The 18,217-nt window shown below is 41.5% G+C and overlaps 1 protein-coding gene across 2 annotated transcripts in view; it reads left to right on the forward strand.

Annotated features, from left to right (window-relative positions):
- GRM4 (glutamate metabotropic receptor 4) overlaps positions 1-18,217 on the forward strand; it is a 318,705-nt gene that overhangs the window by 205,152 nt on the left and 95,336 nt on the right. For both annotated transcript variants that reach the window (XM_081195813.1, XM_081195814.1), the window contains exons 4-5: positions 6,768-6,903; positions 14,256-14,410. In XM_081195813.1, the coding sequence (XP_081051939.1) occupies positions 6,768-6,903; positions 14,256-14,410 (291 nt within the window). The remainder of the gene's footprint in view (positions 1-6,767; positions 6,904-14,255; positions 14,411-18,217) is intronic.

Genomic DNA, 18,217 nt, shown 5'->3' on the forward strand with positions numbered 1-18,217 from the left:
AGTTTCCTGCCTGACAAACTGCCTTGGAAGCTGGCGCCAGAGATAGGAGGGTCCTGATTCTTCATTTCCTGTGCACGGACATGCAACGTGTTTAATCCTTTCGCACCACCACATGGCAGCTGGATGCATTCCAGGTTGGATGCTGTGACACACAGAGCTGCACAAACAAGGGACATGTTCCTGGTATCCTTTTATCTCCATCAGACATCCATGTACTAGCTCAGGAAGCCGTCCTGATGCTGAGGTTATCCATCCCCAAAGATATGTAGGATTCCAGTGAGACTGACACCAGGTATCCAGAGGCGCCATACACCTCTTGCTCAGCCTTGCTCAGTCCCACAAATAAGCATGGTGTGGGCATTCCCTGTGCCTGTGACCTTGCACAGGGGCTGGGGCTGCAATTATCGTTTGATGGCATGCTAATCATGTCATCCATCAAGCAGCACAATAGCCTTTTAATCATAAATAGGGATGTACAAACCTGCCTTGGTCCATTGTGTCAGTCATTCACACTTTAGGTATTTTCTGTTCTGCTGCAAGCCGTTTTGTTTTTTCAAACATTTGCCTTCCATTTTATTGTTCACTGATATGGAAATACAGTTTTGTTTTTGTTTTTTTACACAGCACGCAAATGTATCTTGGCCATCAGCAGATATTTGCAAATCAATTACCTTACCTGTGTGTTCCCTTTCAAAGTTAATGAATTTTCAGAGAAGAGTAGCCCTGTTAGTCTTTTGCAGCAAAACACCCAAAGAGTCATGTGACACCTTAAAACCAAAGTTAATGAAGTAGCTAATGACCCATCAGAAACCCATCTATGGCTGCAAAATTAACCATGCCTACTTAGATGGAAGCTGCATTGAATTCTGCAGAGCTTACTTTCACGTAAGTGTGGTTAGGATTGCAGCCTATCTTACTAACTTAATTTCACAGTTCAGTATAAACTTGTCATGCTGTCTCATTTCCCTCACTCGGGCATCAGGGAGGGACAATTTAGCATCCTGTTAATGTTTTGTTCATTTTGTCCTGGATTGCATGAATCCTGTGGGTATATTAAAACATTTTACAGGCATTCTCCTATGTTTTTACTGTTTGTAGTAAACATGTTTTTGTTTTTCAAAACCTTGAAATCCTCTTTTTATGCCAATGTATTCCTTCCATGTGAAAAGTATAATGATGAATGCTCAATTTTTAAATTTACAGTACAGTACAAAGGCATTTGAGTACGTGCATAGAGGCTGCTTGTAGCAAATAACAAGTTTTAAGTCAACAAAACTTCAGGCGGGAAAGAGGAAAAGAATTTGAAATTTAATTTTAGTTTTATAGTAAGGTTTGGGGGATGGATGAGTTACCAAACATGAGCAGTCACATCAAGATGTTGACAATTCAAACTTTAACTGAATAGCACAGGAACAAAGAAGTTCACTTCTTTTTGTGTAAAAAGAACAATAATGAGCAATACTTTGCATTTTTTTCCCTTTAAAAAATTCACAGTAGGAAGTATATTAAGACTGAAATCCTCAAGCCTCCTTGAATTCAATCTGATTTACTTCTGAGTAGACATGGGGAAGTATGGGAAAAGTTCCAGTAGCAGAAGGATTAGCACTAGTGCAATGTGAATTGACCCCTCTCTTCCTGCATGAACACCACCCCATGCCTTTTCTGGAGAAACCCCAGAACAGACTTTGGGGGCACACAGAGGGAGAGCAGGAAGGAACATTTTGTTGCCCAAGGAGAAGTCGTTGTGCTAATGTGGCCTGGTTCCCACTTGATGAAGAACTCAAACTCAGATTGTGGTTTCTACCAAAATCTTAATACTCAGCTCAGTGAGCCACATAGGCAAAATGTTGTTCAAAGGCACAACAGGTGATATACAATCAAAGATACTGCTCTGACAATGACACACACTCCACAACTCCACCATAAGGGAAAGGAACAAACACAACTCAGCATGGCAAGTGACTCTGACCCTCAGATTGAGGGAGCAACCTAAGATTTCTCCAAGAAGGCTGAATCCTTCCCATCTGTTCACGCCTGTGTCTCTGTGACCTGGGTGGGGATGGAAGCACCTCAGAGGTAGATGGAACAGGTGAGGCAACACCTCTCCCAGAGGGCTGGGATTGGACATGGTTTCTGACAGCTCTGGAGGCAGAGTTGCTTGCATGATCAGCAAAGTGGATGAATCAGAACCATCCTGTAACATCTCTGAAGATGGAGGTGCATTGTGCTGCAGGGACTGGTGGGGAAATGGGACGAGGTGAGGGAAATCCCTCCCTCAGGATCCTCTTCCTTGGGTTCTCCCCATTTGGATAGAGACCTTTCCAGTCCACGGGAACCCTCCCTGGGGTCATCTGTCAGCCATGCCTCTTCTCTGTCTTGGCTCGGCCAGCACCCTACCATGACATCATGGAACATTCACCTTAACTATCATGTATACCCCTGGGGTTAGAATTGCAGTCTTGGGCTACTTCTGGCAACAAACAACACTTCAGAATATCAGCAGTTACGTCAGTGAATATGCAAATAATGTATAACACCAAGCTGTTTCCATATCTATATGTGTATCTATTTATGTATAATGTGCGCCTGTAAAAATATCATTTGCTGCAGAGAACTAAGGCGAAAAGCATCCATAGTAAGACCTGCAATGGGGGTTGAAAGGGCAGGTGTAAATCTATGGAGCAGTCTGTTTTCAACGGATTCCTCTGACATTCCTAATCATAAGCATGTAGCCATTAGCAGCGCATAAGGAACTTGCATGTGATGAGCTTGTCTTTCTGTAAATGCCTCTTTGCAAGTGTCATTATTTGATAAGTTTGGATTGCCTCCATTGATGTTTACTAGGACAAGATGCTAATCAAGCTCTGTGACAACTGATCTCCTTGCAATTGTCATTTCAAACAATTGGCTATTGTGTGATAAAACTGGGAAGGAGCAGATGCCTCCTTGATGATGGGCTGCTGCCTTTCCCTACTCGTTGTCCCTAATTTAGCTTTCACTATTCCAAAATAATTAAAATATCCCAGAGTTTGGACCTTGTGTTTGCCTTATAAATAGTTATTGCTCATGGTTATTCATGAGCTGCTCTCCATTAACCTCTTACCTCTAGGGGTTCTTCCTGCCATAGAGAAACCATCTCCCCACTCATTTGCTGTCAGTTTTGCTAACAAGATTTATTTCTTTTTTGTGTTTATTTGTGCAAATGATGTTTGGATAAAAGGACTGAGAAGGTGGCTACATCATACTGAAGTTGTAGCTCTGATATGTCAAAATATGGAATGAGTAATCAGGATATTCACTGTGGATGGTGTGTAGGGCAATATGACCCAGTGAGGCTGATTCTCCTGAATATCTGCCTGATATTCCCTAGGGCTGACTGAGAGGTTGGAAGGTGGGAGTCCCAAATGCATTATTATTATTATTATTATTATTATTATTATTATTATTATTATTATTATTATTATTGAAAAAGAGGGACATTTGTGAAAATGTAAATCTGGGGCTCCCAACATGGTGACATGGTTTTACTATAAGAAGGATTTCATCTAAGCCAAGGTTTAGCCCTGGAACTTGTTCTGGAAAGCCAAGATATAGCACTGGCATATATAAAATGTTCTTAAAGATAAGAATACTGTTCCATATATATAGAACTTCCACTTCCAAGTCTGAAAATTGAGGATGGTCTGCAATCCTGAGACTACTACTTGCTGGCAAATTTGATCTGCAGTACCACTCTTTATTTTAATTTTTAGAAATAAAGCTCTGTTGTGTGGCTGCTGATCTCCTTGGCATCAGCAGCAACTAATAAGGTTACTGATAAGGCCTACAGAACAATTTATACACAGAGCCTTTTGCTAGGAGAACTAGCTATTATTTCCTTCTGTTCTTTCACAATCTTTTCCTGATAGAAAGAAAGGCTCCCTTTCTGCAGGTAAAATGTACTGTGGGGGCAGGCCTCTGGAACAGCAACCCTATGCTAATTATTCTGACCTTTGCATAAATAGGGATTCTTTTGTGGCATATGAGCAGCAGCCCTGTCATTTCCTATGCAAATTGAGACTATCAATTATATCCAGAAGGTCCTGAAACATTTCATCATCTCCTGTCTCATATATTTGCTCCCTTTTCATCTGATTGGCCACTGCAAAAGTTCGCACAGAGCAAGAGCGGCTGGGATTTTTGCAAAGGCCGGAGCAAACAGATGTTGAGGGTTAAGTCTCAGCAAGCCAGAGCAGTTTTGCATCCAGCTATCCTTTCAGTTTTCTGTCTTGATTTTCAGAAATTGTTTTTAATTAGCTGCTTCTACAGAACCCTCAGGAGTGGTCAGGTTTAAAGGTTCTCATTGCTGCAGCCCAGAGGTCAAATTGATCCAGGAAAAACTGCAGTAAAGCTGGCAATGGATTTTGCAACATCCCACCTCTAAAGGGGAAACAGATACTTAGAGAAGGATAACTAAAACTTTTTACTACGGATTTTACCACCAGTAATATAAAAACTGGGTATGTAGCATGCTACTGTTTTGTTCCCACAATTAGCTCACATCTTATAATACTAAGCTACACAAAGATCCACAAAGAACAGTAAGACAGGAGAGTTACACTTAATACTTGATGAGGAAGGAGTGTAGCTCAGTGGCAGAGCACATGTAGAAAGTTTAAAACCTGGTATCTCCAGCCAGAGCTGGAAAAGACTCCTTTCCAAAATCCCAGTGAGCTGCTGCCAGTCAGAGTTGACTGGCTTGCTGTGTCAGTGTGTCTGTGCAGCCACAGCCCAACTTGCCACTGCCTTGCCCTTCCCCATCCATCTAAGCTGTAGCAAGAGCAGCGCTGGAAGGGCTGTTCTGCAGCTCTATCCCAACGCAGGAGCCAGATGGATGAATGGTCTAATTTGGTATAAAGCAACTTCCCATGAGTGCAGATCTGGATTGCATATCTGCATGAGTCTCACAGTCTTCCAAGATGAATCTGCTCTAAGATCAACTGCCTGGATCATGTTTATTCTAAACCTACCCCATTATGAGTAAGCTTAGGAATGCAACATAGGATCTATCCATATAAATCTCCTTATAAATGGATTTCTTTTTTTTAAAAAATGTCATGTAGTAAGAACTGTATTCAAGTGAGCACATGGGTTAACAAGCAAGGTAAGCAGTATGTCTTGGTAGGACAGTCCCCACTTTCATTTAGAGAAAATAAATGTTACTACTAGGGAATAATGGTGCAGGCTAACAGGTGGCCGGCTGGATATGTGACAGGCAGCCTGGAGACAAGGTGGTTGAAGGAGGTATGCCTAGTAGGCAATGGACTGAGAATCAGGAATGCAAAGGAATGCAAGGAGAATGAGGCTTGCACAGAAAGGGCAGAGGAGGCGGGGAAATGAAAGTGGGGGCCCAAGGAGCCAAAGGGACATAGCATTGCTATATCCAAAATGTGCTAAGCCCCCTTCATTGCATGCAGAGGCATTGTGTGTAGAAAGGGGTCCTTGGCTGCATGCTTGACATGCATGGAGACATCCGATGAAGCTGAAGATTGGAAGCCTCAGAACAGACAAAAGAAAGTACTTCTTCATACAATGCATAGTTGCTGGGGGTTTTTTTGCTTTTAAAGAGGATTAGACATACGGTATTCATGGAAGATAAGGTTATCATCAAGCCACAATGGCCATGTTCTATCCCCCCTGTCAGAGGCAATGGAATATCAGTAGCTAAGAACCACAAGTGCTGTTGTTCTCAGGTCCTGCTTTTAGGTATCTGGCTGGCCATTGTGAGAACAGGATACTGCACTAGATGGGTGATTGGACTGATCCAGCAGAGTTCTTACTGTGTTCTTATGCATGCATTAGGTACATGTGGAACTCTGCAGGGAAAACCTATGTGCATAGTCATTTATGTGCATATGCTTTCTGCATGGACTGGAAACCTTTATGCCTGGCGTTCCAGCTTGTGCAGAAAGACTATGAAAATAGAGATCTGCACTCACCGGCTTTCTTCTGCATACATCCATGTTTAAGATGTAGGCATCAGCAGTGGGGCCAAGGAGCCACACAACCATAGGGATGATGTTGGGGTGTGCCTCCATTGTAATACCACTAAATATGATTCATGTGAGGGGGTGATGGTGATGGTATACTATAAAGGCTACTGTAATGTTTAGATTTTCAGAGAAGTTGAATTCTGCCAATTATGGCTTCTACTGTCTCTGCATCATTGTGACCTGGCAACTCTAAGAGGGCATTAAAAGGAAGAGAGTGAATTACACATATTGATTTGAACTAACCTGCCCATTCTTTACCTACAGGCATTTTGTCAGTAGTGCAGTAATCAAGGTTAGAAAAATCAGATGATGCATCTGCGTGTGTAAAATAATTCAGGTCTGAATGAAACTCCAGAGCAATTATAGACCATTACTATGGGAGAAGAACCTGATGTGCAGCCTTTTAGGTTTCCATTCATGTCATTCTATGGTTGCATCCAGGCATTTAAAACGCAGGTGAAATTTGGCGTTAGCTGCATGTCTTATGTAATCATCTTGGGGCTTGCTCACACATGCATGTTCATCAAGGTCCATCACTCATATTTCCTCCTATATTTGAGTTACATCTACTGACATGGAAAGGTCATCAGCATGGGCTATGGCAGGATGTGCCCGGGGTAGCTTCCTTTAGACCACCCATCTGGGCTGTAGCAAAGGAGCCCCAGGCTTTGGATTGCTTAGTAATTTTTCCATTCCAAGGCTTCTCTAATGATGCCATTTTTTCCCCAACTACAGGGAGTGTGTGTGTGGCACAATCAGTCAAGATCCCCCGCGAGCCCAAGGCAGGAGAGTTTGATAAGATCATTCGGCGCCTCTTGGAAACATCCCATGCCCGAGCCGTCATCATTTTTGCTAATGAAGATGATATCAAGTAAGAAGGTCATGGTCTGGTTTGAGGGTCTGTGTGGGAAGGAGAGAGAAAGAGAGCGTGTGGGTGGGGAGAGAAGGGGAAGGACAAGAGAAGAAGGCAACATGTTCCAAATACATGTTCCTTTGTTACTCTCTCCTGATGTGTCACAGAACATGAGTGTTCTTCACAAAGAATGAGTGTCCTTGTTGTTAATGAACAAAGTGGACACTGTATCTGGGTCACTGTGTCCTCCAAATTTGCATCCCACTTCTGCATCCTCTCCAGGTCCTCAATATGCCCACCTGTCCAGTAGCTTAGTATTATACAGATAGATAGAGGTGAAATAAGCTATTGCTGTGTAGGACAGTTTTAGTTTTTTCGCCCCAACCATTCTCCATCAACTAACAAGAAAAGAAATCACAATGAAAATGATCAAAGGGAAGAGAAACTTTTCGTGAAATCCTCGTGGGTGGGGTACAGGGCTTTTGTTGCATTTACCTTTCTTCTGGGGTTGTTGAAGGGTTCAGTGACTGTCCTTTCATTTTACAAATCTGCTCTCCAGCGGTCTGCATTCTGCAGCCTTCCCAGGTACCTACACCAATGCTATACTCAGCTTTGCTTTCTTGTAAGTACAAAAAGACAGGGTGGCAGCATACTTTGTGTCTAACAGTTGTACATTGCTGCTGGTTTTTTAAAGTACAGCCTTTGTACTTTTAAAGAAATTAGTGCAGATTTTTTTTAATGTAAAAGGAGTAGCTTCCCCTACAAACAAAAATTAGTAAGTGCACCCATCTCAGACACTTGGTAGTAGGGAAAAAGCAAAAATTTGATTAAGATTACATTCAAAGGAGAGTCTATGTAATTCACAATATCCGATATAATATGCAAACTGAAATATAGCCATCCTTTGAAATTTGCACTTCTCTGAATTTTGCAATGCTCTTTTCCAGCCAGGTACAGACATGTATATACTAGTGTGATGCGCTCAAAGAAAACCCACTTTTTAGCTAAAATAACATTTGAAATTTGCATTATTTTAGGTGAAATTGCTTTTAAAATAATTTTAATTAAAACAAAATTATAGATGGGTGCACTGCTAAGCAGATTCCTGCATGCACGCCCCATTTGTGCAAACTTAACACATTCAAATCAATAAATTGAGAGGCAGGGACAAAGAGAAAAGGAACACCTACAGGTATGGACAGGAAGAAGTGTATTTGATCTTCAATTGCAAATGCAATTGCATGCATGGGTGGACTAATGAGATCAAATTTGAAGAAGGAAAACATGGATTCCACGCAAGATCCAGCTCTTGTATCATTTATGATACTGTAAGATATTTCAAAATGGCTTGGAACTTGATAATGTTCTTCCCATTAGAATTCCAGTTTCTGATAAAATAAAACCCAGGTCTTCTGACTCTTGTCTTTTGATAAATCATTCCCTCTCAAATGTAAAACTGCTGTTATTTTAAGTTTAAATAGCCTGATTTTGCAGCTACTCATTCAACATGCCTATTTTATAGTTTGTTTTTATCTTTTAATTTTTATCAGTTGTTATAATTGTTCTTTCTGTTTAATACACATTACAACATGGAATAATAGCAAAAAACTTTGTCAAATATGGCCTGATTGCTTCTGTGAAAATGTTAAAAGTTCTGGTTATTTTTACTTTAAAAAATTGCAGTTCAAAAAAATATAATATTGAAACTCCTCCATTTTATAATTACCACCAAAATTCTTATCTTTGTAAGAGATTATAATGCCTGATTCCATGGAAATTTCCTGCAGTCGTACAAAAGTAAAGTTGATGTGTTCTGATTAGTCGCTGGAAGTCAGAATATGGTCCATTCCAACAGAATAAGTGGAACTGTTAATGAAGCGCAAGGAAAACCTAAGAGTACACAATACTTCTGTTTTGATTTGATATTTTTGAGCCTAGCAATTTGCACTGAGTTACACCTGATTTTGCAAGTGTCTAATTTATTAATCAGCAAACATTATGCAAATGTGAGTAAACTGACATTTTCAATCAGTTTACATCAAATATGCAAACAATCTAAGTTCCTGGGAAGCTGGCTAATAGATATGTCTGAAACCCAGACAGTTATACTCGTTTACTCCCAGCAAAATCAGAGATTTGCCTCGCAGTGTAAATGGCAAGCACCATTAAACAGGGATTTGTAAACATTTACCTATCTGAAAACAGTCTGTAAGCTGGAGAATTGCACCCTGTTGGCAGTAGCTTATACACATCTGGAAACTCTGTATTTTTCATGCAGTGATAGGCTGAGGTTTACTGCTGAGCCAGATGCCTCTCTTGGGACTTAGCCATGTGATCGTTTCTTGAGTCATGAAAGCACTGTGTGTGTGTGTGTGTGTGTGTGTGTGTGTGTGTTTGCAAGTGTGTGTTTTCATCACCCGGTGCAGATCACCAGAGCTTTCACGATTCTTCAGCCTGCATAAACTTTCCATCTCATATTGATTTTCATGCTTTCTTTTCAAGGCTTCCTTCATTCTCAAAGCGCTAAATAATGCAGCTGCAAAAAAAAAAAAAAAAAAAAAAAAGGGACACAGCTGTCGATAGGGCCACCAAGAGGTGGTGGTCCACATTGCTAATTTCCTCTAAATTTAAGAAAGAAGAAGAAAAGTTTGGATTTGATATCCCGCTTTATCACTACCCGAAGGAGTCTCAAAGCGGCTAACATTCTCCTTTCCCTTCCTCCCCCACAACAAACACTCTGTGAGGTGATGTGAGGTGAGTGGGGCTGAGAGACTTCAAAGAAATGTGACTGGCCCATGGCCACCCAGCAGCTGCATGTGGAAGAGCGGAGACGCGAACCCAGTTCACCAGATTATGAGTCTACTGCTCTTAACCACTACACCCAGTTCACCAGATTATGAGTCTACTGCTCTTAACCACTACACCATACTGGCTCTCGCCCCAGTGCTCCTGGCCCAGCATAGTGGAGACTGGCATTGTTTTTGCGGGTTCATCCCTTCAGATTCAGACAGGAGTCCTCACTTTTTGAAGCTGTAGTGCTAAAAGCAGTGAAGTAATTTGTGGGTGAAATGTGAGCTAGGGAGAAAAATTGGAGTCTTTATGATCTTCTGGGTAGCTCAGCTAGTTAGAGCATGGTGGTGATAACACCCAGGTTGCAGGTTCCATCCCCATATGGGACAGCTGTGTATTCCTGCATCACAGGAGGTCGGATTAGATGATCCTCAGGGTCTCTTCCAACTATGCAATTCTATGATTCTATCTTCTTGCCTTTCTTGATTCCTCTTCTCTGGGCTCACATCACACCTGTTGCCAGAAAAAGGTGAAGGAGATTAAAATAGGCATGCAGAGCACACACAGCCCAAAGATAGCAATATTATGCCACAAAACAAAGTGAGTTAACGCTCTTCATGTGTGAGAGATCCCAGGCTCCTCCAGATGATTTGTTTATTGAACATTCAGCCTGATCTGCTAGCACAAAGCTTACACATGGAGGTTAGACTTTTTTTTAAAAAATGGAGTGATTGTTCTGATTCTCTGGCACAGTTTATATGTCTTCCCGTTAATCATTTGTTCACCTCACACTTCTGAGTGCCTTTCCCCATCACTTTCCTATCTGCAAAAAGTTCGTTTTTTAAAAGAATGTGGTTTCATTGCAGTAGGGCAACAGAGCACTTTAGTTCACTTTAATTGTGGAAACCTAAATTTCCAGTATGCACTTGAATCTCTCCCACAAAATATTAACTGACTGAAGGTGACCCCTCTCCAGAACCTTGAAAATGGTTCATCCTTCTCAGATCACCTGGCCTGTAGACGCAACTCTTTTGTTAGTACAGGTTTGTTTTTGTGTGATGTAAAGCATCTCAAGTATTTCTGTCACTGCTGTTTCCCTCATATTCAAATTTTCCCATAGCTGAGAAGCTCAGTGGGTGGTCCTGAGCCAATCTCTTTCTCAGCCCAACCTACTTTGCACGGTGCTGTGAAGATAAAAAAGAGGAACATGTACACGTACACACACACACCCACCCCAAGCTCCTTGGAGGAATGATGGGATAAAAATTCAGCTCAATAAAAAAAACCCAGAGGTGTAAAGCACTGAAAAATAGTGTTTTCTTTTGTCTGCAGCTCTGATCCATTATCTTTAGTGGGGATGTGCTGATTTATACAAGCTGAGAGAGGGAGCAAGGGTTTGGGGAATGACTGGTGGAACATATCCAGGCTGCTCAACTCTGTGAGACTTTCATCTGAGCAACCCATTGAACTCTACTTTAATGCTGGCAAAATCACTGTCTCATCTTGGCAGCTGTTATGTGCTGGGTTTAGGGATGCTTGACAAATTTAAGAAGAGCCCTGCTGGATCAGACCCCAAGGCCCATCTAGTCCAGCTTCCTGTTCTCGCAGTGGTCAGGCAGATGCCTAAGAGAAACCCACAAGCGCAACATGAGAGCATTCTCAGCACTCTCCTCAAATCTGATCCTCTTCAATTTTAGTGAGAATCTGACCTGACCAACAGTTCCCTGAAATGGAATTTTGCAACACAGTCAGAGAAAAAAATGCACCAACTGCATTTTGAAACTCATATTTTGCAATAAAATACATCTAGGAATGTGCCTCTTCAGAGACAAATACATTCAAAATATACATGTAACTTACCTACAGAGAAAAGGCAGATAATAGGTAACATGATGGAAGTTTCCAGAATTATGCATGGCATGGAGAAAGTGGATAAAGATTTTTCTTCATCTCTGCTTTAGACCGCACTTGGAATATTGTGTCCAATTCTGGGCACCACAATTTAAGAAGGATGTTGACAAGCTGGAACGTGTGTAGAGGAGGGCAGCCAAGATGATCAAGGGTCTGGAAATTAAGCCTTATGAGGAGCGCTTGAAGGAGCTGGGTATGTTTAGCCTGGGAAAGAAAAGACTGAGAGAAGATATGATAGCCATCTTCAAATATCTTAAGGGCTGTCACGTGGAGGAGGGAGCGGGCTTGTTTTCTCCTGCTCTGGAGGGCAGGATTCAAACCAATGGCTTCAAGTTGCAAGAAAGGAGATTCCGACTGAACATTCGAAAAAACTTTATGACAGTAAGAGCTGTTCGGCAGTGGAACAGACTCCCACGAGAGGTGGTGGTCTCTTCTTCCTTGGAGGTTTTTAAGCAGAGGTTGGAAGGCCACCTGTCATGGATGCTTTAGCTGAGATTCCTGCATTGCAGGGGGTTGACTAGATGCCCCTCGGGGGTCCCTTCCAACTCTTATAGAGTCTATGATTCTATGAACACTAAGCTGAATATTGGAAGTTTTAGGTCAGATAAAAGAAAGTACTTCTCCAACAAGCATGTAGTTAAGCTATGAAGCTCACATCCACTGGAGGCAGCGATGGCCACCAATGCGGATGACTTTAAAAGAGGATTTGACAAATTCATGAAGGATAAGATAATGGTTACTTGCCATGATAACCTGCACCTTCATGGCTGGATGAGTAATGCTTCTTAATTCCAGTTGCTGGAAACCTCAGAAATGTGCAGGTCCTGCTTGCAGGTTTCCCCCCACACAGGTCACTGTGAGAACAGGATTCTGGACTAGGTGGGCCATTGATCTAGACTTAGAGACTTTTCTTATGTCCTTTCAAATGTTTTTCCGCCTAATCTGCCCAACAGTTTTGTGACTTGGTGTTAGAAGGCCTGCCTTACACTTGACCATTTCAGTTTTCGACTGCAACACTGACCTACTAGGTGACCTTGAGCGATTCCAGTCCACTTCCTTGCCTCTATTCTCTCTCCCACCCACACACTGTAGGTTCATCAGGCCAATGAATAGCTTTTATTAAGTGTCACAACACAATACAATGGTTTTTTGAGGTGCTGCTGTAATAGAAATAATTGATGGTGTAGTAAGAAGAGCTGGAGCTCAATTGGAGCTAGGCTCACTGCACAATAACTGCCATGATCTCTCTCTTTCTTTTATCCAGATCACTACCACATTTGCTCTTTCCCCTTGTCTGATTCAATTTATTTCCCCTCCCCCTGCATTCCAAAAATACTTCCCCTTCCCTTAGGGCTCTGGCATGTCTGTCATTCAAGTCTTGCTGTCACTACTCCCTTAATTATTTTTTAATCAACCTTGCTATTGACAAAGTCTCCATTGATCTGCTGAACACCCTTTTCTTTGTTTTGCTCCTTTACTAGCTCAGGTGCTATACACTCACCACCAATTTCAGTCCCATCCTCTTCATTCATAGCCTTCTGCTTTTCTTCTTCTGATTTTTAACCCAAGGCCAGGGACTCAGAAGTGTGGGTAGGTGAGTAATGCAGCTCAAGGCTCTCAGAATACTGATCGTTTATTTCTCAGGTTCATTTTTACATCTGCTTATTTAATTTGAAAACAATAGCATTATAAGCTGTCACATTCAGTGCTGTTGAAGTAATCTTATGAAATCATACGTGCACTTCAATAAAGAAAGAAAGAAATCTAAGAACCAGTAACCTGATCAAATTAAACATTGTAGAACATCAATCAGCCTTGATTATAGAAGTAACATTTGTTGCTTTATTTGTTGTATTCCTGAGGGTCTCAGCTCCTTCTGACTGATCTTAAGGCAGGGTCTCCATCTCTCTCCATCCCTTCTCTTGCACTTCTGTGGGTCATGCTAAATTCCTTATCCTCCCTTCCCCCCCAAGCTAAGAAATAAGGTGCCTCTGAATACATGATCAGCCCAGGAATTTGTACCAGAACCAAGCTCTTAAGTCCCACTCCTGGTTTCCCACAAGTGTTTTTTTCCCCCAGCAACCCAGCTAATTTTATTTTATTTATTATTTATTAATATTATATACTGCCTTTTATTTAAGGATCAAAGGGCAGTTTACAGTATAAAAACACAAAAGACATAACATGATAAACAAGTCAATACCCCCCCCCCCATTTTAAAAGGCCATACATTGTTTAACTAGCCAAATGCCTGGGATAAAAGGAGTGTTTTCATTTGGCACCTAAAGGTATGTAATTTAGGTCTGTCAGGTGGGAACTACTGCACTTCTAGTTTATGAGGAATGGGCTGAATAGATTCCTCTAGATTTGTTTTGAAGAGAGAGAAGAAATGAGATGGCCAGTTAAAACTTAATAATACAGAATCTGTGTTTGGATCCACATTTATCTGAAGCGCTAAGGATGAGTGAATGTAACAAATATATGTTATGCAGTAGTAATCGGCAGTTGGATGCACAACCTTTGGGTGTGATTGGGCACATCAAGCCAGTGAATGCAGTGTATTCAGTGTGGTCACTGCGCTCCCGCCCTTTCGTTGTGAGGCGTGCATTAACCTAAACACAAAGGCAAAGGTGATTCTATGAACTGGTGCTTTGCTCTTCTCTCTTCAGGAATGTGTTGATGGCAGCAAAGAGGGCCAATCAGACTGGACACTTCATCTGGATTGGCTCTGACAGCTGGGGTTCCAAAATTGCCCCCGTGAGAGATCTAGAAGAGGTGGCTGAAGGAACCGTCACCATCTTGCCCAAGAGGGCATCTGTTAGAGGTATGTCTAGCAGTTTGCTCAACAATGTCAGATGGTTGCTTCTCAGGGTTGGTGCAGAAAGACATTTGCCATTGTTGTGCGTGAACTGTGCAGTTGTTGTTTTCTCCTGTTAGAAGCTCCTTCATGTGCTAATCATCTGAAGGGTGCTCCATACATTTCCCAAGGAATGGTGTTGCCTGGCTGGTCCCATCTCTGGAATCAGGTGCACCATGGACACCATCACCTGGACATCCACATAGTCAAAGCATATTCATGATCAGCTTTCATGCAATCAGAACTCCTGATTGCATGATGTCCTGGCTGCATGAAAGCCTATGTGTGAGGCTTTGAGAGCGCAAATGTCCACATTAATTTGTTTATTTATTTATTGTTTATATCCCATCTTCCTCCCCCTGCAGGGCCCAAGGTGGTAGGCATTAAAAACAGATTCAGCTTAAAAACAAACCAACCGTCAATCAGTACATGTACACACCCACCCACCCACCCACCATATTAAAAGCAACACTAAATCCAAATAGCTTAGAAACCATTTGAAGACACAAGAAGAGGAGAAGACAATATACAGCACCTGTGGTTAGAAGACTCTGCCGCAACAGCCAGTTAGTGGTCAAAGTCCTAAACAAAGAAATAGTTGCCTTCTGGTGAATCAATAGCAGGGAGGAGACTAGTCTAGCTTCCCATGGAAAGCAATTCCACTATCTGGGAGCAGCCAATGAGAAGGCCTTCTCTCAGTACCTGTGAAAGTGGTGAGACCAAGAGAAAGGTCAGTGAGGCCAGTTGGTGGTCCTCATGCAAAATGAAGGGCCCCATGGAAGTGTGTCTAGCCACATCAGTGTTTTCTTTTAGGAAACAGGTGATGGCACACCTCTTCCTGCAGGTTCAGATGATGGAGACTGTGATTGTATTTATTTATAGTTACAGGTAGGTAGCCGTGTTGGTCTGCCGTAGTCGAAACAAAATAATAATAAAAAATCCTTCCAGTAGCACCTTAGAGACCAACTAAGTTTGTTATTGATATGAGCTTTCATGTGCATGCAGTGTATCTGAAGAAGTGTGCATGCACACAAAAGCTCATACCAATAACAAATTTAGTTGGTCTCTAAGGTGCTACTGGAAGGATTTTTTTTTAAATTGTATTTCTTTATGACTAGTCTGACAATGCTGATTTGATTATTAGAAGTGCTGAAATATATATTTTTTACATTCTTGTGCTGTATGGATCTTATGTTGTTTTTATGCAGTATACCATCCTGTAGCCCTTTGGCAATGGGCAGTATATACATTTTCAAATACATATATGCCTGCATACACAATGGAACCACCTGCTGAAGCTCAGCATGTTTGAGTCTGCTCAATGTCTGGATGAGTGACAGCTGGGAACACAATTTATGGTGCTTTGAGTTCTGCAATGGAAGAAAAGCAGGATAGAATGCCCCTTGTTGCATTACTTTCTTCTTCTTCTTTAAATCAACTGTTTATTGAAAACTTTGATCCTCAATGTCCCAATGCCACTATGCATTTTTCATGCAGATGCATTTTCTCTTTTCAATTTTGCAGGATGCTCTCAGGGCTAGATCTGCAGGTGAGGCTCCCATCCCAGCACTTAGATAAATGGGTCACAATTTCAGGAGAGAGCTTCTCATAGCTCTTTGGCCAATATGCCCAAACCATTACTAAACATCAGTCTGCTTTCTCTTTCCCAGCCCTGTCCTGCCACTAATTATTGCAAGGACTTTTCTAGGTCTCTTTAAATGTTTCCTTCACCTAGAGTACCATTTTCCTTCTTCCTTTTAATGCATGCTTAATTGAAAGCAGTCATGGCATGCATCTACTGAAAATTATACTCTTCAGTTGGGTGTTTGGGGTATATATTGATGCTTTAGAATTGGTCATGTTTTTCTGGGTATCCTTTATAACACCTTGAGCATTTCCCCCTTGAAGTTTCTTCAAAGGTCAGTTCCTTCTACTGCAAGGAGTTCAAATATCACTTGGATATCTTCATTGATGCTGAATTTGTCAATGGACACAACCCACAGATAAATTCTCCTATGTGAACCTCATTATAACAAATGGGTCAAATGGGATATGTTCTCAGTAAACTCTTATCCATTATGAAGTTGCTTCAAATAGGGGTGGTTGATGAATTAGATCTTTTAAAATTCCTGTGCAAAATAACCCAATCTGTAACCCTTGGCCTAATGCAGAGATTGGAAGTATTAAAATCCATGAAATCTTATATTTCTCCAAATGTTGTCATGCAAGTACAGTACACATTTAAATATGGATACCAATATGATTTTTTTAAAAAAATGTAGATTAATGTAGAAACAGGATTGACTATAATTAGGAGTAAAATAAGAAAAAATATCACAGGCCAGAAATAGACAGACGTGTGCATCCTTAACTGTGTCATGTCATTGTTGCATTCTGGCCTATTCAATTACCTCATTCCCATAGTTCATTCCTGTGTTATTTTCTTACCTTGCATAATCTAAATATTTAGCAAGCATCTAACTTTTGTAAAAGATGGATGTACCTGACATACATTTCATAGTTCCCTAAGAACTTACTGAAATTCTCTTGCTGACCTTCAGCAGTATTTTTTCTTCAGATCAAGGTATTTCCTCTTTGCTTCTCATGTCAGCCAGCTTCTAACCACTGTCTATACACCAAGAAGAAATATGTTATTTGCTTGTCAAGAAAATGGGTGTATCTAGAGTACTAAATGAACATGACCTCAGATTCTCCATGCTTTTTGTGGGTAGCAAAACTGGGATTAATCTCTAGGGTAGCACTAAACTCCTCCAGGGGGGCTCATTAAACACACACACAACAAAACAACAACAGCAACAACAAATTATTCTACAAGAAATTTCAGCTAGCTTAATATTCTGTAAAACTCTATTGTAAGTTCATATTGGTCAATGAAGGAATGGCAGGCTAAAGAGGACAGGAAAGCGAAGGGACCAAATTACAGTGGTACCTCGGGTTACAGATGCTTCAGGTTACAGACTCCGCTAACCCAGAAATAGTACCTTGGGTTAAGAACTTTGCTTCAGGATGAGAACAGAAATGGTGCAGTGGCGGCGCAGCAGCAGTGGGAGGCCCCATTAGCTAAAGTGGTGCTTCAGGTTAAGAACAGTTTCAGGTTAAGAATGGACCTCCAGAACGAATTAAGTTCTTAATCGGAGGTACCACTGTAAAAGACCATTAAACAATATTTAAACTTGATCCATAGTTGTGCCCCAAATCCACAGATACTGAAGTTTGGGGGGCATTTTGCCAAATACTCTTCAGACAAGGACTGGAATTCACCATCTTCATGAGTTTGAAAAAGAATATTTTTAGAAAGGCATAATATTTTTTTTCTGAGGGAGGAATAGTTCCATTGGCATGAATTTGCTAGATGGAACAACCCCCCCCCCCATTTCTCCTCCCTGTGTGCTGTTCTGGGTGTTCTCCTGATACCTGCACCCCACCTGAGCCAATTTGAGAGTAGAGGGTACAAGTGGAGGTGAGGGTGGGGGTAGGCCTCATTGCTTTCCTTGTGTGGGCTTTGGCTACTGGAACTCACTAGATTAATCCAGACTTGCAGTATTTTGCATCAGTTTGATTTATGTGTGTGCTGGCACATACACAGACACCATTGGCATGATCTGCATCAGCAAGGTGTTCTTTGAAAGCCCATGGTCTTCCTAAAAAGATGAATGGGATTCAGTGGCTTGAGTCCACAAAAGCTGGAAAGGGACTGGCTGGAAACTGAGGAATGGTGGCTGGATTCTGATGAATGGACAATGAGCACTTGGA

Source organism: Podarcis bocagei, assembly GCF_964188305.1.
Source record: "Podarcis bocagei genome assembly, chromosome: 5".
Taxonomy (NCBI): Eukaryota; Metazoa; Chordata; class Lepidosauria; order Squamata; family Lacertidae; genus Podarcis; species Podarcis bocagei.